Raw genomic sequence first — 21034 nt, 5'->3', positions numbered from 1 at the left:
GCGCCGCGAACGTCGTAAAACGCTGGGCTGGGCTGCTTTCCGGCGGGCACTGAGGGACCGCTTTCCTGCGGCGCCCGGCGAGTTGCGGGAGCAAATCCTGACGCTCGCGTGTCGACTTCCTCGAGCCGGAGTCTGTGGCCAAGACACCAGTCCAAAACGCGGGTGAGCCTGTGGGGACCTCCGCCAGTTGCGGGGCCGCTCCGAGCAGCTCTCGCCTCGTCCCACTTTTCCGCTTAGACGTCGCGCGGCCGGGCAGCGGGTCTAGGCCTCAGCCGGCGCCCCGGGCCTCCGGGGCCCTCCCGGGCTCAGGATGCCCGGGGTGAAGCTGACCACCCAGGCCTACTGCAAGATGGTGCTTCATGGAGCCAAGTATCCCCACTGTGCCGTCAATGGACTGCTGGTGGCCGAGAAGCAGAAGCCGCGCAAGGAGCACCTGCCCCTGAGCGGCCCCGGCGCCCACCACACTCTCTTCGTGGACTGTATTCCACTGTTCCACGGCACCCTGGCCCTCGCTCCCATGCTGGAGGTGGCTCTTACCCTGGTAAGCGCGGGCACGGCACCTGGCCGCCCCTCGGAGATTGGCTTGCAGTCGGCTTCCACGCATTCCCAGCTGGAAGCTGACAGGTGTCCGGCGGGAGCCTAGAACCCACCCACGGAGGTCGCCGTGACGGTGAACGGGATGACCCGCGAGAGCGCGTGGATCTTTGCCCGGCGCTTGGGAAGCGCCCAGCAGATGGCAGCTCGTAATAGCGGCCCAAGGAGCCACCTTAACCGTCGTGGGTGTTTTTAAAGGCGCTTTAGGCGATGAATGATATATTAGCTTTCTCAAACCAGTAGCCTTTATAGAAACAATCTTTCATTAACTGGGTAACAATTCGAAGGCGTTTACATTTGGGATTTTGAGTCGCGGGAAGTTTTGATGCGTTGAGACCCAAACGCTGGAGTTTGGTTTCGTGAGCACCTTCACAGAGCCGGTTCCTTATCTGATGTGGGTGTAAAGGCTGTGGTTCTTTTGGTTTGGTACTCCGGAATCTCACAGTTGAGACACATTTGGAGAGGTGGCGTTGACATCACACTGCTCTCCTTCCTTGAGTGTGTGTGAACAGTGTGTAAGGAGAATGTATCTGTTCCCATTAGTGACTTAACTAGCATGCTGCAGTGATTTTAAAAGCTAAAGACTTTGTGAAATCAAAAAGCGGAAACAGCCGAACCTTGTATCCACCACGCTTTTCTGTGTGTACTTGCAGTGACTGCTTTATTGAAGCACAATGGGGAAGACTTAGGTCACCGATAAACTGGATGATAATTGAATTCTAGGCAGTGGTTTTTGAGATGATAATCAACTAAGAGGTAAAGACCACTTGTAAATTCCAGGGAGTTGTTAAAAACTTCGAGAGAAATAAACTAGTCTCAGACCTGCCTCGGTACCTGAGTAGAGGTACTGTGTATTTCTCATTTAAGTATAAACTTTGACTAAAAACATTTAAATCACATGAAAAGTAGTTAAGTTTGAGAAGGTGTAGGTAGAAGTCCTATTGCTATATTTCCCACCAAGTAAAATGAATCCATTTCACAATTTACCTGATTATGACACGCATGTAAATTCTTGGTATGCAGGAAGTACCTTTGGGCAAATGGTCCTCGTCCAAGGTTACAGAGCACATATTAAACTGAGTCATTGTGTGAATTTCTTCATGTCATTTCTGGGCAGGAGATAGATAAAAAATTATAAAATCAACCATTTTAGTTTCTGAAAAAAATGTATCATCAGTACCGAAACATCACTGGGGTATGTGTGTGTATGTTTTAATACAAGTCTTTTCAACCAACTGTCTTAATTATTCTGTTATCAAGGGAATTGCAGGGTGATTGGACGTGTAGTGCATTCATTTGCAGGGAACTAGACTTACCAGTAGCATTAATACAGGATTATTTATTTCTCCAATAGTGCCAGGCGTGTGATGGAGAGATATATTTGTGGATCAAACACAGTACTGCTTAGCAGTTGGACTTGGGTCAAGTACACAAGTACAGTTCCAAAGAATAAGTGCCACATGTGGGATTAAGGAGAAAATTGTGAGGGATCCAAGAGAAAAATCAGCTAATCCAGGCTTACAGAGTTAGGGAAGCCACACTACCCAGAAAAAGAGACAGGCAAGTAGTGGCCCCGTGGACCAGCCATAGTAAACCAAGGTGTAGACAAAAAGCATTCAAGGCAGAGGGACCAGCATGTGCAAATACCAGGAGAAAATTGGGGGTGGAGGAAGAGCTGGAGTGTAAAGGCACCAGGGATAGAGAAGTGAGCAGTGGACAGATACCATTGTAGAGGACCTTGCTAATCTCTCACACACACACAGCACCATCATGAGGACAGAGAGAAGCCACTGGAGGAGAGTTGCTTGGTCAGACTTGTTTCTTGAAATGATGGTTCTAGCCTGCAGCAAAGAGGATGTTAGAGACAGGAGTGCCTACAAGCCTGGAGGCAGAGAGTGGCCTAAACTGAGTGCATTGTGAATACAGAGAAGGATCAGGGGGACCCAGGAGGGAGAATCCACAGCACTTAGTAACTAATCAAATGCAAACATACGGACAAGGAAGCAAGGGTGGATCCTCAGTTTCTGAGTTATTCATTGGGAGGACAGTGATGCCTTTATTGAGGGAAAGTGAAGACAGCATAGTATTGAAAGTTGAAATGCATCTGGACTCCAGAAAATGGATGGACTGGAAACAGATTGGGAACCAGTAGCTTCTCAATGACTTTTGAAGCCGTAAGAGCAGGTCTTATTGGCCAGGACTTTCTGTGGAATGAGGAGAGAGTCATGAGCAAAAACCTGTGGAGCTGTAGCTCTTACAGAGTGGGTATAAGAGGAGTCTGCAGGGTAACTGAGTAGCCAGAGAGTAGAAGGAGAAGGAGTGTTGCTTTAAATCCATATACAATCCTGTCAGAAATACATGGGTAAAGGCAAGCTCGAACTGCACTTAGAATTGTAAAATTATTACTAATTCTTCTCATTCCTAAGTAATCTTTACAGAGTTAAAGAATTATGTTCCTGTTATGAGATAGGAGTGCAATAGTTGGGAGAATTAAATACACTAACTATAAACAACTGCATTCGAGTCACCTTTACATGAATTTTCCCCATGGAGCAGGGCTGCTTCCCAAACCACTTAACTGGGCAGGTAAGATGCCCGGAGGAGACCTTGACCCTTAGGGATGGGCCCACTGGCGCCAGCTTGTTAAGAGAGAAAGGGCACTGCTGAGGCCCTGTCCTGATCTTTCTCACCCAGAGTCATTACAGTCCATTCCCAACTCTCAGTTTTCCAGCACTTTCCCATTCGTTGTTTGAGTCTCCCACCCAGCAAATTTAAGTCCAATCTAGAGTCTGCAATAACTTCTTTTCAGCAACTTTCAGAGTAAAGTTATAAAGGAAAATTTGCAATCTGAGTCCATCCAAATATTCTGTATTACAATTAAGGTATGTAAGTTTATATCATTCAGCTTTTGACTTAGCAACTTTATAACCTGAAGGTGATGAAAGATTTCAATGCAAGAAGCCATAGTATATCCGTGTGTCAGTTGTGGAAGATGCAATTGTAATAAAGTCCTTGAATCCACGAAACTGTATAAATGAGGAGGCCTTATTCTCGTGGCTTTTTTCTGTTTGGGGAGTTTCATATTGTACTTATTTTTGACAAGTGGGAAAGGCTGGCTTGATATGCAGCCCGTCAAAGAGCAACATCAGATTCCCTTGAAAGGCTTTTCATTATAATTTTCCATTTTAAAAAAATCCTTGTATTTCTGAGTGCTTTTTATTATTTGTTTATTATGCCTGTTATTTATCCTTATAGCCCTTTGACGTAGGTAGTGACAATTATTTCTAATAGCAAAAACCCATTTTAGTAGGAAAATTAGCATAAACCTGCTGTTTCTCTGAGCCCTTTATGCCCTTTCCGCTCTTTGATTTCCTAGTACAGTGAAGCAGCTTTTGGTTACATTCTGCTCAGATGACTTTATTTGCCAGTCGGCCTAATCACCAGGATTTTGGTGAGAATTCTTTCTGCTTCCTCCAGGTAGGCCTCCTCTGTGCTCATTTGCAGAGTCTGCTCCCCTCTGGCCCTTTCCTAAGTCCTCTATTCCCTTCCGTCCTGTATTTATCTCCAGAACATTCATGTGTAGCCTGGGAGAGGGAGATGACTGCTCTGGGTCTCCCTTTCAGTTCTTCACCTTGACTTCCCCCTCTGTCCCTATGCCATTTACCTCCAGAGCTGCTCTTTTATGGATCCAGCTATTTTCCATTCCATGGAAAACTCAGCATCCCACTTGAGAAGGAGCCCATTCATTTCATCTCGGTGAAATGAACAACCCTTTTACTTTTAGCCTCCAAGGGCTGCTTATTGCCATAGACAACCTCAACTTGTAAGGGGCAAGCCCTCCTCAGAATCTCTTATCAGTTCCCTGCCTTGCCTACATTATGGCTGTTGTGTAGTCATGTGAGGTGGATGATAGTGCTTTGAAAATTGTAAGGTGTCTCACGTGTGCAAATGTTAGCAAGTTTGCTGAGAGAAGCTACTTTCTTTATGCTGTGTCTCATTGGGAACGAGTGGGTTGAACCCAGCACCTTTAGTGTTCTAGTATCTGCACTGGAATGAGTCAAAAAATGCATTGAACATACAGGGTGGCAGGCTTATCACAAGGTAAAAGTGTCCTTTCCCTCTGAAAAGTAAAAGAAACTGCATAAATAAATGCAGAATTGGGACTCGTGTATTCAGAGTCAGCTTTACTAAGTTGATGTCAGGTTTCAGAGTGTTATTATAAACTTGTAATTTTCATTTTGATTGTTCACAACATGTGTGACAGGAGTAGGGAATCATAGCAGCAAGGCAGAAGGAACTGGGTTCACTGAGAACAGAGGTCAGACGGCTTTCAGTTCTTTTGCTTCGCCCTGCCATTGCTGAGCAAGCTACTGCTTAAATCCACTAGGATTTTTATTAATGAGCCTTTGGCTTGATGGATGGTTCTGAAGGTCATTCCTGCCCCATTCCCACCCCAGCCCATCACACTTTCATCTTCTGCACACCGACTTTGACTTCACCCCAGGTCGCTCTCACCTAATATCTGATAACATTTTCAAGACTATCAATAAAAACTCATCCCTTCTTATTAAAACTTGTGTACCCTACCTCTGTGGGCTCTGATGGCTGGCAGGGTGGCCTTAGTCCATTCTGAATTCCTGCCCTGGTTGGTGTGGCTCCGTGGACTGAGCACCCGCCTGCAAAACCAAAGGGTCTCCAGTTCGATTCCCAGTGTAGGGCCATTTTGAATTCCTCACTTTCATGTTCTCTATTCCTCAGTTGATGGTCAGTTGTGTCTGTATCTGGACAGCTGTGGACAGGCTGTGCATGCCCATCACAGGCAATCTTACAGTTAACTTGGTTATTCTTGTTTGAATCGTTCATAAGTTTCTAAAACCAAGCCAGAGCTTTGTGACCTGATGCACTTTTAGGGTATCCACTTCAGAGAGTTCTGCTAGAAGTTCAAGATCACGCATGACATTATTTTTATGCTGGAATTTGATTAGGCCCTTGAAGTTTTCCGTACAGGAATTTGCCATTATCAGGTAAAATGTAAGTCAAGGTGTGCAATGTGTTTGCTAAGTAGCCCTACACTTCAGCCCAGGAAAGGGATCTAGAAGCTGCTTAGACTGCTCACTGAAAACTGCTGCTGGGGATGGTCAGGGCATCACTGGTAACAAGTAATTATCTTAGCCTTATATTAAACATAGCAGTGATCAGCCAGAAAATAGCCCCCCAAAATGTTCAAGTACTAATCCCGGGGACCTTGTTACCTTACATGGCAAAAGGGACTTGACGGATGAGATTAAGCTAAGGGTTTTGAGATGGGGAAGTTATCCTGGATTTCCTAATGGACCCAGTGCAAGGTCTTTAAACAAGGGAAGCAGAGCTCCCTGACTGATTCAGCTGAGAGGGTGGGCGTTGTCTTGCAAAGCCAAAGCTTGGGCACTTGCCAGGGTGGTGGGCGGGTCCCTGGTTGGGGGTGTGTGAGAGGCAACTGATCCGTGTTTCTTTCCCTCTTTTTCTCCCTCCCTTCCCTTCTCTCTAAAAATGAATAAAATCTTTCTTTAAAAAAGGGAGAAGCAGAAGTTCACTGAGTCAAAGATATGATGCTAGAAGCAGAGGTCCCAGCAATGCAGCCACTAGCTAATGAATGGAGGTGACCTCCAGATGCTTGAAAAGGCAAGGATAGGATTCTCCCCTAGAGCTTCCAGAAGGAATGAGTCCTGACACTGTAGACTTTTGACCTATAAAACAAAAAATTTGTTCCATATTAAGCCACTTAGTTTGTATAAGTTGTTACAAGGGCAATAAGGAACTAAGACAGTAGCCAAACTTGGGACACATCTCTAGTTCTGTCTCAGGATATAAGGACAACGCATACCCGTGGGCAGGGAGAGGGACGCCAAAGTGGGCAGAGGTGTGGGTCACCTGGAGTGAGGACACACTCAAGAGGTTGGTCTTTGATTATAAACAAAGGCTTGGATGGCTACTCTAAAGGGGAGACTAAGCTAATGGATCTGAGTTTAGAGAATGGGGCCAAATGCCACATTTTTAAAGCTAGGCTATACCTTTTGGTGCTGCATAGAGGTAAGTTTAAAAATGAAAGAAATTGCTGCTGTAAGCAGCAATAGAAAGTTTCTAGAACCTATTCTTTTAAGAGGTGACAAACAAAATGCAAGTAATTTTGAGAGTCATTTGCAGTAAAGTTACAGTGAAAGAGCCATTATAAATATTTTGGAGACATAGCCCTAATCTTTTGAGTGGATGACCAAAACATCTAATTAGTTTAGTGAGTCTTGGTTTTGACCCAATATGGTAATTTGTGAGCTCTTAGGAGGCCAGAATTATTCTAATCCTTATGAAAGCCAGGGAACCTTGAACTGAAACCATTTTGTAATGTCTGCTGTTAGTCATAAAGGAGACTGTCTTAGGTCCAAACCTGAATTCAAGACAAAGAGCCATAGGGCTATATTAAACAAAAAAAAAGAAAAACATTTTTAACCAGTTAATTCACTGAAAAAAGCAAGGATCAATTTTGTTTTCCTCTTCTGCAGACTGAGAATATAATTTATTGCAGTGTATTATTAAAATTGCATTATGGCAAAACAGTTAAGATGACCTTTTGTTTTTAACAATGGCATTAGACCTGCAGGAAGCTAAATCTGATGAGAAAGGAGTGGCATTATAAAACAGACAAAAAACTTTCAAAGTCAGCCACCATGCTCCCATTAAAAACATGCCCCAGGAAGTTGAGTGTGTGTGCACAGGGGCATCCCTGCCCACATTTGCCCACCTGTGTGGGTGCCTGTTCCAGTATGAAGGGCTTTTCATGGTATGTTGGCTAGAAATAACTGAAGTATAATATAAAAGGGTTTGTTTTCAAAAGAGACTTAGATTCCCAGCTGAGCTCTGCTACGTGGCTGTTCAAACTTTGAACCTCTGAGCTTTGGTCTGCTTATCTATGAAGGATTGATTTAAATGATCTTAACTATTTTTCAAGCCCCAGAATGCCTCACTTCTTCATATTATAAGAGAAAATGGGTACAGATGGTCTCCCCTATCCCACCTCCCCATGGCACTGCACCTGTTTAATACGTCTCGACATTGGGGCCTTCTCCAGGGACTTGACAAGGAGGTCATTCCTTACATCTAGTCCGACCCACCCCTTCTGGCAATTACAGAGTCCTCATCTAGAGGAAGACGCCCAACCACAGTGAGAATGAGGGACCCGTGCTCCTTCGTGCTTTCGCTGACCTTGCATGGACCGTGGAAAGCAAGTTGGGGTGACCTTTCTTCTGTGAACACCTATTTCATTATCATAGCCCTTCTGGGGAGAAGGATACAGGTTTATATGGTGTATTGTCTCAGCATTTGGGAGGGAGGGGTCTCCTGTGTTTATTAAGACTTGATATTTAAGGAGAAGATCATTTATCTTTTCCCAATTTTTGTTCCTCTTTCAGATTGATTCATGGTGCAAAGATAATAGCTATGTGATTGCTGGTTATTATCAAGCTAATGAACGAGTAAAGGATGCCAGGTATGTCTGTGCAAAAACCCTCTGGTCTGAAAAGATGATCATGTGACAGACAAAGGCAGCTCTGATATGCTTTTTGACCTTCTCTAGGCTTGAGATGCGAAGTCTGTGAGAACAAAACCCCTCCCCGCCCGCTGTGCTTGTTTATAGTATTTGAGGGGAATTGTGGGGTGGATAATTCCAAACAACAGAAAGTCTAAACATTTATATTAACTTTGGGATTCTGTTTTGTATCTTCTTTATTCTGCTTAAAGAAAATTCATACAATGAAAGCAATGGCCATGGGCCTCCAACTTCTGCCCCTACTTCAGCTCTTCTGCCTTGCTTCCCACTCCCAAACTAGGAATGATGTAGGCCAGAGCATTGGGGGAAAATACGACTCTCTTTTGGGTTTAGTAAAACAAATTTTAGGTTTGGTGCTGTAAAGGGCCTGATACTATGATGAAAATGTGGTATGTGTTGCTTCCTTCATATTGGCTCCTGGTTCCTTCCTAAATAATGAGTAAAGCAGAGAACTGCTTCATTTCTGCCACAGTTTCAGTCCCAACAGAAAAACAGATGACATGCTAAAGTTAGGATAGTTTGAGGAGGGCTTAATAAGCGATTACTTCCAAAGATGTGGGAGGTAAGAGACCTCATGAGAGAGTAATGCAGTAACCTAAAGCTGGTTAAAAAAAAAAAAAGGCCAGTACCCCCTAGGCCTGATGGAATGGGGAGGAAAGTGGAATAAAGAAGTCCCTCAGGGAGGGATTAAGATGTATAAATTGCCAGTTATAAAAACAGTCACAGGGATATAAAGTACAGCATAGGGAATGTAGTCAATACTATTGCATGTCTGGTATCAGGTGGGTATTTGACTTAGGGGCTGATCACTTTGTAAGTATATAAATGTCCAATTACTATATGGTACACCTGAATCTAATGTAATACTGCATGTCTGTGAGAATAGAAAAAAAATTTTTTTAAGAAAATAGACGTCATCCTCAGGAGAAATATTGCCCTTTGGTGGAGGGACATGGCCAGTAGCCCTCCAGCCTGATGTGACCTCCCAGGGAGAGGCCCAGGGGAGTCATGCCCTGGCCTCCCTTTGACCTCCCTCAGCCGGGAGCAGGTGGGAAGCGAGGAAGGCGTGCAGTCAGTATATACTGGGAGGCACGGACACATTTTCCTCACATGGACTGACTCCAGTGTTCAGGCAGTTAGGGGATACAGTGAAGGACCTCAGACCTAAACTGCTGGGATTACGTCCACTTGGCCCAGCACAGGCGGGAGGTTGGACGCAATAGCATTTTTGGAAATAATACAGTACGCTGGTGGCCAAGTATTGCTATCACTGATGAGACACAAAAGCACTTCAGGGACTTAAAAACCCTCTTACCCTTGGAGGACTAGGTCCAGTAGGGACTCTGAGGGAGGCAGGGTAACAAGCGAAACAACTCCTGTGGGAGCCTCTGCCGGGATGACAGCGCAGAGGCACTGTCTGAGCCCCAGTCCCTTGGCTGTACTGCAGGATTTCATCCATCCCTCCAATGTGCTGGTGCCCTGTGCTGTGTTAGGAGGAAGCCTGCAGTCCTTAACACTGTACCTGGCCTGGGGCTTCACTGGCGTTGTTCTGTCTAATCCTCACAAGGATGCTCAGGTAAAGAAACTCCAGCCAGAGATGGACCCTATGCAGAGACCACACACAGCTTGGAAGCTCAGGAGCTGGGACATGCCAACTTCCTTCTTCAGTGCCCTTTGCTTCTACCTAAATATCTTTCCTTCTCTCTTCAGCCAGACCTTGCTAAATATATGCTTTTTAAGAAATATCTTGGCTTATTAACAGTGTCTTATAGCATAAGCTTTGGAGCCAGTTGAACTTAGTTTCAAATCCTAGGTGACTAACGGATTCACCTCCATGGCCTCAGTGGTCCTATCTATAAAATGGAGCTAGAAGTTTGTACCTCAGAGAGTGGTTGTGAGGATACAGTGAAGCAACAAGCACCATTTTAGATTTGTGCTTGCTTCAAAGTAGGAGCTCGTACAATTATTAGTCCTCTGATTACTTTTTTCAGAAAAGAATCATTCACCATTATAACATTTAAAAAAAGAAATATAAGGTGTTTATAACTATTTTACTAATCTTCTAAACTTAAGGTTTTTGCATTGTTTCATTATATCATGTCATAATTACTGGTTTTGCATCAGAATTAGCATTTCATGTTGGTAAATTTCAGTACAACGCACTATGCCCTGGCTAGAGGTAGATACTCAGTAAAAAGCTTTTATTTTCTTTTAAGATTTTTATTTATTTTTAGAGAGAGAGGAAGTGGGGGAGAAAGAGAGGAAGAGAAACATCAATCTGTTGCCTCTTGCATGCCCCTCACTGAGAACCTAGCCTGCAACCCAGGCATGTGCCCTGACTGGAAATTGAACCAGCGACCTTTCAGTTCGCAGGCCAGCAGCACTCAGTCCACTGAGCCACACCAGCCAGGGCTAAAAAGCTTTTAGATACAAATTGTTAAAACATAAGATCTCAGGAGTAAATGCCTACTTTGTGCTGGTCGGGAAGAGGCTCAACAAAGTGGTCTGTGTCTCCAGGGTTCCTGCAGTTTTATTTGGCAGCTGACTCTGCAGGAGCAGGAGTTGATGTGGCCTGGCAGAAAACACAGTACGAACATTAATATCATAATGCAACAGTTTCACATTAGGAAGGAGGTAGGTCAGTATCTAAGACTAAGTGCAAAATACAGAAAAAGTGAACAAAATTGGCAGTTTTTTCCAAATACTTTGCCAATTATTAACTACAATTTTTAAAAACTTTTTTCAAAAATAAAATTTAAATTTGAGTTCTCGAGCTTCTCAAATGGTAGTTCTTTTGTTTTTAATTCGTGAATCTATCTTTATTGGTTTTTTTCCCCATTATCATTTAGTCCCCTTACTCCCCTCCCCCCAGCAATCACCACAGTCCATGTCCATGAGTCCTTTTTCCTTTTTGCTCAATCCCTCCACCCCCGACCTCCCCCCACCACTAGCTGTCATCTGCTCTCCTTCTATGAGTCTGTCCCCATTTTCCTTGTTTGTTCAGTTCATTAGATTCCACATATGAGTGAGATCATATGGTATTTGTCTTTCTCTGGCTTATTTCACTTAGTATAATGCTCTCTGGGTCCATCCATACTGTTGCAAAGGGTAAAACTTTCTTCTTTTTTACAGCGAAGTAGTATTCTGTTGTGTAAATGTCCCATAGTTGTTTTATCCACTCATGTATTGATGGATACTTGGACTGCCTCCATATCTTGGCAATTGTAAATAACCCTGCAATGAACATAGGCGTGCTTATATTCTTTCAATAGTAGTTCTTATTTTTAATGAAGGCTTCTTGACTCCTCTTCCCAATAAAAGTCACCAACTTCTATGATTATTATAAATGTTAGGATAATACTTTTGTAAGTTTCTTCATGGCACATGCCTTCAAGTCCCTAGAGGATCATGCACTTAGCAAATGCCAACTTCTTTTCCCTTTGCACCTGAGGTATAAGTGACTCTGGACCAGTAACAATGCAAAGCAGTCAGGGTGTTTCTTTTCTACATTTAGTGGATGAATGTGCAGCCCTATACCTGCTTCTCACCATTTCCCATCTGAGCTGTGGGAACTTGGCACTTGTATACAGTGAAGCACTGCATATTCCTTTGAGAGCTTTCGTGCCAACCTGATAGGCAAGAATCTCGGCCCCTTTCTCTTTAATTTTTTTTTTTTAATTTTTAGAGGGGAAGGGGGGAGAAAGAGAGGGAAAGAAACATCTATGTGTGAGAAAAATATGAACCAGTTGCCTCGCACACCCCCAACTGGGGACCTGGCCCACAACCCAGGCGTGTGCCCCAACCTGGAATCAAACCGGCTGCCCTTCAGTTTGCAGGCCAGCATTCAATCCACTGAGTCACACCAGCCAGGGCTCAAACTATTTCTTACTTTTGTTGTAATTTTTCTTAACATAATACTTACAATCAACACATCACTATAAATTCTCAATTTTAAAAATGAAAATAGAATAATTTGATAATATAATTTATTTTTATAAAACACTAATCTTTTTTCAGTTCAATCACAAGGAAAGGTTTGTAATTGTATAGTATGTTTCTTTCAATAAAATCAAAGTAATTAATGTAGTTCTGTGGGGATTAAAATACATAGTTCAGACCCTGCTTCAAAAAGCTGAGACTCTTAACTGCGCTGGGGAAATAAGATGGAAAAAAAACCCACAACTGCATGCCAAGGATTAAGTGTCAAAGCCTTTAGAAGTAAACATTGTTTAGAGAAGGGACAAATAGACCTCATCCAAGGTAACTTGGCAACACCTCCCAGAAAGGGTGGCATTTTCTAGGCATTAAAGATGGGAAGGAATTCAGCAAGCAGAGATTGGTAGAGAAGGGCATTCCAAACAGAGGACAGTGTGAATGAGGGAGGCGATACTTAGACAGTTTTACTAAATAAGTAACTAAGTAATAATTTAATGAAATTAAAGGCACACAGAGCTTTGTTCCTGTGGGTAGGAATGGTAGCTTGGTCGGTGGTAAGAAACGCCTGGATTTGCCAGTCTGAAAAAGGTGCACTTTTATCTTACAAGCAGAGGTGAGTAGCGGGGGGATTTGAAAATTTGAAAAGTGTGAACATTTTATTTTAGGAGAATTATTTTAGGAGAATTCATCTAAAGAGAGTTTCCAGGCTGTATCAGATGAGAAGAGCCTAGAAATTGAGACCAGTTAGGAAGCAACTTTAGAAACCTGTTGGTTGTGGTGATAGCCTGGACAAATGGACAACAGAGAATGAAGGAGGCAGAGGCCAGGGAAGAATCTACAGCGCCTGGGGAGTGGAGCAGAGTGGGAAGGGTAACTTCAATCAGAGAAATTAGAACTAGGCCCCGCCCACTTGGACATGGTCGATTCCACTGGGGAGATCTTGAAAGGGCAGCAAGTGTTTGGTAGGCTTCGAGGGTGCTGGCCCACAGAGGCAAGGGGGAAGAGCCAGATTGCACAGTTGTGTAAGAAACTAGAGCAAGAGGGACATCATTGACTTACTAAAGAAGCTTAAGAAATGTGGTTAAAAGGGAGGAGTTTACACAGTGGCTAGAGGGAACGAGTTAAATAATTTTTTTATCCTAAAAAGGAAAAGACTTACTCAAATTCTTTCTGTCTGATTTGACAGAAAGAATATATTATAAATAAGGCCCTGAGGAGGAGGTCAGAGTGAATGGGCCCATGGGTGTCAGGATGCCTCTTCCTGACATAGGGTGGGAAAGCAATTTTGTTTATGGGGAGTAGCCAGGTATGATGTCGGAGCCACTCGATAATTAATTTTATTGACTTAAGGTAGGAGGTTGTCATTTATCAAGGTTGGAGGGGACAGAGCTAGAGCCAGCGATTGAAGGGTAACAGGCATGGAGAATATTGGAATGGTTTGGGAATTTTAGAAATTTGTTTTAAAAGAAAAAGAAAGAGCCTCAATTGCCAGCAGCGAAGAGGTGGATGGAGTTACATCAAGAGCTTGCCGGTGGAAACGATGGGCCCAGGAGACCTCCAGCCTAGAGCTGGACACTAACTGGGAGCATTCAGCAGCAGTTCATCTAAGTGCTTTAGGCAGTGCTCTCCACGGGGGTCCAGGGAGCCTTTCTGTTTAGAAGATGCCTACTGAGGATCACCTTCACAAGAACTTCCCGGCAGGGGTTGGGGGGGGACAGGACCTGCTTTGCACTGTGCTCCCCATTGCCCGTACAGCATTCCCTATTCTCAGTACAAGCCATTGCAGAAGGACCACTGGTCTTTTTATTATTGCTTGCTTACAATGCTGTAGACAGACAGTGTTGAGTGGCATTAACTAGTATGTGGTAAACTGGTTCTTTTGCAGTCCAAACCAGGTTGCAGAAAAGGTAGCCTCCAGGATTGCCGAGAGCTTCAGCGATACCGCTCTCATCATGGTAAGTCTCTCTTGATTGCCCATTATTAAGGTAGGGTAAGCTATCCTATCTTAACAGGATAGCTGCTGAGCATTGTTTTGAGAACATAGAGCTTTGCTATGTAAGCAGTCTTCCTTTCTACAGACACTTGAGACCATTGTGGCCTTCTGTAGTCACAGCACACTGACCTCCAAAAAGTGAGGAGTCATTCCAGTTCAGTGCTTTTCAAAGTGGGGTCTCCACATTGGCAGCGTGCGCGCCAGCTGGGGACCTGTTAGGAGTCAGGTTAGATAAATAGCTGACATACAAGGGGGAACCCCCCCCAAAAAACGGAACTATCTCGTGCAGGGTGGGCACCTTGTAGTACAGGCTTCCTCTGCTAGGTGAACATTCTAGGAAACCATCTGTATCTGTGTACCAGTTGGTGTTGTGAGAGGCTGCATTCGGTTTCAATGAATTGTTTTTGAAGACTCTTTTCAATACATTTACCCTTTTCTTGGTGGGTGATTTACAGGTGTACCTACTCCACCTTGGTAAGTATTCAGCAGTTTTTGACCAAAAATGGCACGACTCCCATGCCCCACCCTCCTCATTCAGTGGATTTCCCCCCAGCGTCCTTTTTGGTTTCCCTCGATGAAGAGCCCTTAAAGGGAAACGTTTTGCGGATGTGTAAGAGGTGAGAAAATGACAGAAGCACTAAAAGGCATCAAAGTCAACAAGTTCAGAAACTGTTCTGAGTAGTAGAAAAAAGCCTCGATCGGTGTGTTGCATCAAATGGAGAGTACTTTGAAGGTGACCGAAGTTTAAACGTGAATAAATACACAATTTTTTATAAATAAATTCTAGATTTCTTTTTTTAGTCCCCCCTCGTAAGAGCCTGTTAAATAATCTCAATTCAGACAGAATTCGAGCAGGGAGGGAAGAAGTAATGTTTGAAAGTTCCACTTTTGTGAACAAAACAAATGGTGTTTATCCTGGATAACACATTGTTTACCTTAGGTCACACCAGCGGTGCAACCGCACACATGACATTTGCAGTGTCCGTATACTGTCAGGCAGGGTTTCTGCCGTGGGCCACGAGGAGGTGCCTAAAGACTTCTAGAAAGGTGCTGGCTCTTGACTTTTTGTTAGCTCTGTTCACAACTGTGTCCTTTGTCTTGTGCGCAGGTAGACAACACTAAGTTTACGATGGACTGTGTGGTACCTACGATCCATGTGTACGAACACCATGAAAACAAATGGCGGTGCAGAGACCCACACTAGTGAGTGCTGTGTTCTCAGAGTGACCTATGTGCCATGTGTTGGGGCCTGTTGCGGGCACCCAGGTCCCACAGGAAAGCTGATCCCAGCATCCTATGTTTTTCCATTAGTCTTTTCTCCAGAGGAGTATACAGCCCTCATACAGAAATCATGCGTATTCCTGGGCTCCTGGGGGATTGAGGCCGACAGGGCTTCAGAGCAGTAGAGAGAACCTGAGTGTTACTCAGGGTCTTCCAAGCCCCAGGGCACCTCTCCATAAGCCAAACCCTCTTTCCAGGCATTTGGTTTGGTTTATTTGTAATCACTCAGAAATTATCAGTCATCTACCCCCAGTTTTTTCAGCATTTCATCTGGAGGGTGTCTCATCCACGATTTTCTATTGTTGGTGTACATCTTTATGTGTTTAAAATGTACATATTTGCCAATATTCAGTATCGTCTTCCTTTATACCACTCTGTGTGTGGCTGGTTTTCTGTTTCCTCTGTTGAAAAGCTAAACCTTTCTTCATTAAGAGGTTGATTTCTCCTGTTTCACCTCGTAGTGATTACTGTGAAGACTGGCCAGAGGCCCAGAGAATCTCAGCGTCACTCCTGGATAGCAGGTCCTATGAAACACTCGTCGATTTCGATAACCACCTAGATGACATTCGGAATGACTGGACAAATCCAGAAATCAACAAAGCTGTTCTGCATCTGTGTTAGGGAGGGATTTCAGTGACTAGTCTCTGGGCGTTTCCACTAGGCTGAAGAAGAAAAGCTATTTTTAAATGTAAATAAAATATCTCATGGCCTGTGTGGAAAACTGACAGTTTTCAGAAGTGGCGTGTGCCTTGAAAGAGGGCAGAATGTCCCATTAAGTCGTCTTTTTAATGCAGAGTCTCTAGAAGAGGTACGGACTGTCCAATCTGACCATCCTGTGGAGTTCTTCCCAGTTGTATGTTGCCATAATCCTCCCAATCAGAGCTGTTTCTGCTTGTCCAAAATCATTCCTATTAAACAGTTTTAACTAATCTTTTATAATCTGGAAAAGATACTTTTTAAGACTTATGAATTATCTTTAAAAAAAAAAAAAAGGCCATATCTTATACCTGAATGAGAGTGTTTGTGAGTTTTCGTCCTGTTTGAGTTAATGTTACGCAGTCCTGGGGTTGGGCAGGTGCGTAGTGTGCTGGTGCCCAGCCGGTGTCTGAGAACCTGTGTGTCGGTGTTCATCGCTCGGGAGACGACAGCTCTGAACAGTACCGCCCCACATGGTGTGGAGCTCACTGCTGCAGCTCTGCACAGTGGGAATAAAGCCACTGTTGCCTGAGAAACCTTCATCACTCAGAGTAAAAACAAACATCGTTGGTAGTGGGAGTGCAGCCTAATGCTTCTCAGTCAACCAGAAAGCTTGTAACCTGCAGAATCAAAAGGAAACGTGGAACAATACTAAGATTATTTTTAAAAGGCAAGAATCAGACCTGACTCTAACTGGCATGACTATCTAAATGATTCTAATTTATTACTTCTTTTGTATTTGAAGTAACAGGAACAAAACAAAACTTAGACTCCCCAAGTTTTACAGAGCTTGTCTGTAATGTTTATACATAGAACTTACGGTTAAACTTTTTGACCCAATCATAGGAAGCTGATGGGGAAATTTGATGGTACCATTGCATTTTTTTATATGAATTATTTTGTGCAGAGTTCGAAGAATACTATCTCTCCTCCTCTCTTTTTCTCTGACTACATGAAGGAAATTTATAACAATTAGCATAATCTATTGAAAGGGATTGTTACGGCATTCATTATTTTCTCTTAACAAATAGGAAAATTTTTTCAGACATTGCGTATAATAGATGTGCTTTATTTGATCCACCAGATTCTCTCTTCCCCGTTCTTCAAACATGTCTTACCCTTAACTTCGGAAGCTGACATTATGTTGTGTGGGGAATACAAACTAAGGGTGGTGGATTAGCAATACACTTCATCTTTCTCACTGTCCTCACCTTAGAGCCCAGGACCTTGGGTAGTCTTGTTCCAAAGGGGTTTGTGTGTATTTCAAAAAGGAAGAAGAATCACCTCCAGCATTTTCCACAGAACAGGCTGTCTTTTCCTGGGATTCAAATGACTGTATGCTACCTCCAGTTCAAGGTCAGAGCTACTTGGGATCAAGGTGTGGCTAAAGCTAGTTTGGGAGGCATTTTAAAGCTAGCCTGAAAACCATGGTGGTTTTCCCTCATTTTCATGTCTCTGGAATTGGTGCAGCTGATTTTCCCACCAGCTTCCCAGGGGCACATGCCATCCTCCAGTTTGCATTTTAGCCTAGATCCAGATCCTTTCATGGCTGAATCAGGCGTAGAGTTTCAGAAGGAAGCATATTAAATATTTGGAAGGAAAGAACATACTGGTGAAAAAACAAGAGCATTTTTAAGATACAGTGCCTGCTTCTATATCCTTATAGAGATGGGAAAAGCCTCGGCTGGCCTCCCCAGCTCCTTGACTGTGTAAGCCTTGCCATTGGCCTCTGGGCCTCCAGGCTCTGACCCTAAGAACAGGCTTCAGTTTTCCCCACCCAGGATAAAAGTGAGAGCCTATCAAATAGAGTACGAAATGTATTCATACTCTGCCTTCATATAGGAAAGACTTAAAGGAGCAACACAAAGTATGTTTGTAAATCAAATCTTTGTCCATCACAATGGGTTTCTTTTTTTCCCTAAAGATTTTATTTATTTTTAGAGAAGGGAAGGGTGGAAGAGAAACATCAATGTGTGGTTGTATCTCACAATGCCCCCTACTGGGGACCTGGTTTGCAATCCAAGGCAAGTGCCCTATGCTGGGAATCGAACCAGCAACCTTTGGTTTGTAGGCCAGTGCTCAGTCCTCTGAGCTGCACCAGCTAAGGCCATCACAGTGCTCTCAATCGGAAGGGCTTAGAGAGGCGAGGGCATGAGTGTGGAGACAACCCTGTAGAGTCATCCATATGCTTAAAATGAGTGGTGAAAAAAAAAATTTTTTTTTTTTTTATCTTATATAACATCCATCCATTAAGGGGTGAATAGAGTAGGACATGTTAATTATTGATTTATATAAAATATCATTTTTCATTTCTAATCATGGTGGTATTTAAGAACTGAGTATAGTAAACATGGAAGAGGAAGCACTAACTTCATAAATAACAAAAAGCAATGTGCTTGCTAAGGAAAAGTTGATTTTGCTAGTTCTGATAGAATTAGGTTAATATAAATAGAAAACAACTTAGAAATCCTGAGTAATTTAAATTTTCAAGTTAATTTCCCTGGGATCTGCTGTTTTTAAGCCTCATCAGAGTAAAAAATCTTGTATAATTAGCTTTGATTTAATAGCTTATTTTTCTGATCGATGTACTTGGAAAACCTATTGTTCCTGAATATAGTCATTCCCACTGTTTCTCTCCTATCTTTTTTGTTTGGCCTCCAAAAGAAAAATATTTGCCTCTAAAACTGCCCCTTTTTAGGATTATTGCTGTCTTAACACAGCTGCGTTATGACATCATGGTAATGGAAAATGGCCATGGGCATTAATCTCTCTACCCTGTGGACATTTTTAGCAATTTTAGTGAAGAGAGCTGAATTTAAAAATAGACTTCCGCTCACTAATTGACATTTGTAAAGGCTTTCCATCAACTCGCTGTCTCTTTAGCAGTGGATTTTTTTCTTCAGTTCAATAGAAAACCTGGCACCAATGTTAGCTTGCGTACCCCCTGCCAGCTCTCCGGTAGGTGATAGGTTAATCTGACTTCATTCCATACACTTCAGAATCCAGAGGATAAATACGCTTGTTTCACAATGTTGACTATTACGCCTTAAAACGCTTAAGATATTCTTGAATGGGATGCAAAATCTGATCAAGTTTATTATTTCCTAGAAATAAATGGCCATTCTAAGGAGCGTTTTCTTCCTTAAGGGTTAACTTCTTGGGTGGACATTTCCTTGCTATGATCTGGAGATTTTTCTTGAGAATGTGAGATGTAGTCCCCCTTTAGAACTGTGAAGAATTGTGTTCTGGTCTTTTGCTTTTAGAATGTGACAAGTGCCGGCAAAGTATCCACTGGAATTTGACTGGAGGAAACTTTTGGCTTGAACTTGTGTTGACTTGTAAAGCAGAATAGCATCCTATATTTAGTGCTGTCTGAAACATATTCCAGGTACTATCAATAAATCTGTAAATAATTGAATTTCAAAATACTCATGGAGTTCTATGGGCAAGGGCCCGCCCTGCCACAGTTCTAAGTGGTTGGGTTATCTGCCCAAGGTGGGAAACTCTGAGTTCGCCCCCTCCCCCCGCCCGCCACCAGACACTGAGGATTATGTAAAGCCTGGATTTCATGCCCTCGGGGTTCCCTCATTACTAAAGAAGAGTTGGTCATTTCTCAGGATTGGATGTTCTCAAAAATGAGGCTCTTCCTGCCCTGACCAGGTGGCTCAGTTAGAGCATTGCCCTGTACGCCAAAAAGTGTGCAGGTTTGATCTCTGGTCAGGGCACATACCTGCATTGCACGTTTGATCCCCCAGTTGGGGCAAACCGATGGATCGATGTCTCTCTCTCTCTCTCTCTCATCAATAAATATGTTCTCTGGTGAGAAATTTTTTCAGAAATAAAATTGTTAAGATTTTATTTTTTAGGGAGGGAGAAAGAAAGGGAAAGAAACATCCATATGCAAGAAAAACATTGATCAGTTGCCTTTCACATGACCCCAGCCAAGGACCTGGCCTGAAACCCAGGCATGTGCCCTGACTGGGAATCGAACCAGCCACCTTTCATTTCTCAGGCCAGTACTCAACCCACTGAGCCCCACCAGCCAGGACATAAAAAATATTTTTAAAGAGACTTTCTGTTCCCCCAGCAGAGCCTCAGTTTTTCCTTGGTAACTCCAAATGCAGCAGGGGTGTCTACTATCAGCTAATAGACGAGGTGTGTGGTAGTGAGTAGACAAAGAATGCCAGGTGTGAATCCCAGCTCTGCCACTTTCTAGTTCTGTGGTTGTGAGCAAGTTACCCCTCCAGTCTTGTCTGAGGAGTAAGGGTGATAACACCTACTTGCAGTGATGTCATGAAGACGAGGGAATAATACCTGTGCCATCACTTAGCAGAATGTGTTAGGGCTACACTGAGAAAATTCTTACTGCTAATGTTTGAACAATTCTAGAACATACTATGGGCCAGATTGACAAGTGCTTATTCATAGTAAACATTCAGTAAACATCTATTGAATGAATAAGTGAGTGAATAAAAACATTTGTTCTCAAAAGATAACAGCAGCTTACATGTCTTGCTTTCATTCCCATTGCCTCCCCAAGCTGTGATGCTGAAGAATGAATGAGGAAATAAAGTGGAGTCACTATAGTCAAGCTGCTAAATTACTTAAAGTAGGCTGAGGCGGAAGAAATGATCTCTTACTTGAACTAACCTGGGAACTTAAAAAACTTTTGAACCCCCAAGTTGTGCCTGGAGGTATAGATAATATAGGTCCTTATAGATAAGCCTCCTGTTATCCCCCGGAGGACTTGGGAAAGAATAGACAGAGACCAGAACACCAGTCATCTAGGGCAGGGGTCCCCAGTCCCTGCGCTGCTGACCAGTGCAGGTCAGCGGCCTGTTAGGAACTGGGCCACACAGCAGGGGTGAAACATCACCACCTGAGTTTCACCACCTGTGTCCCCCCTACCTGTCCTGTCTGTTAAAAACTTCCATGAAACCAGTCCCTGGTGCCAA

General features: G+C 43.4%; 1 protein-coding gene across 1 annotated transcript; it reads left to right on the top strand.

The window, feature by feature from the left end:
- The first annotated feature begins 26 nt into the window (after window positions 1-26).
- On the top strand, window positions 27-16970 carry EMC8 (ER membrane protein complex subunit 8). Its single transcript, XM_054588926.1, has 5 exons — window positions 27-541; window positions 8037-8113; window positions 13995-14064; window positions 15211-15305; window positions 15845-16970. Exons 1-5 carry the CDS (start codon window positions 311-313, stop codon window positions 16002-16004), a joined length of 633 nt encoding a protein of 210 aa, XP_054444901.1. The 5' UTR covers window positions 27-310; the 3' UTR covers window positions 16005-16970.
- Window positions 16971-21034: the final 4064 nt, after the last annotated feature.

The sequence above is a fragment of the Pteronotus mesoamericanus genome, unplaced genomic scaffold (genome assembly GCF_021234165.1).
Source record: "Pteronotus mesoamericanus isolate MK-2021 breed Mesoamerican mustached bat unplaced genomic scaffold, CSHL_Meso_final scaffold_165, whole genome shotgun sequence".
NCBI classification, from domain to species: Eukaryota; Metazoa; Chordata; class Mammalia; order Chiroptera; family Mormoopidae; genus Pteronotus; species Pteronotus mesoamericanus.
Note: the sequence above shows the minus strand (reverse complement) of the source record. Positions and strands in the feature narration are given on the sequence as shown.

Coding starts and splice junctions, on each gene's coding strand:
- EMC8 (XM_054588926.1), top strand. CDS start 311: ATGCCCGGGGTGAAGCTGACCACCCAGGCCTACTGCAAGATGGTGCTT. Junction 14,065..15,210: donor GCGATACCGCTCTCATCATG/GTAAGTCTCTCT, acceptor TCTTGTGCGCAG/GTAGACAACACTAAGTTTAC. Junction 15,306..15,844: donor CGGTGCAGAGACCCACACTA/GTGAGTGCTGTG, acceptor TTCACCTCGTAG/TGATTACTGTGAAGACTGGC.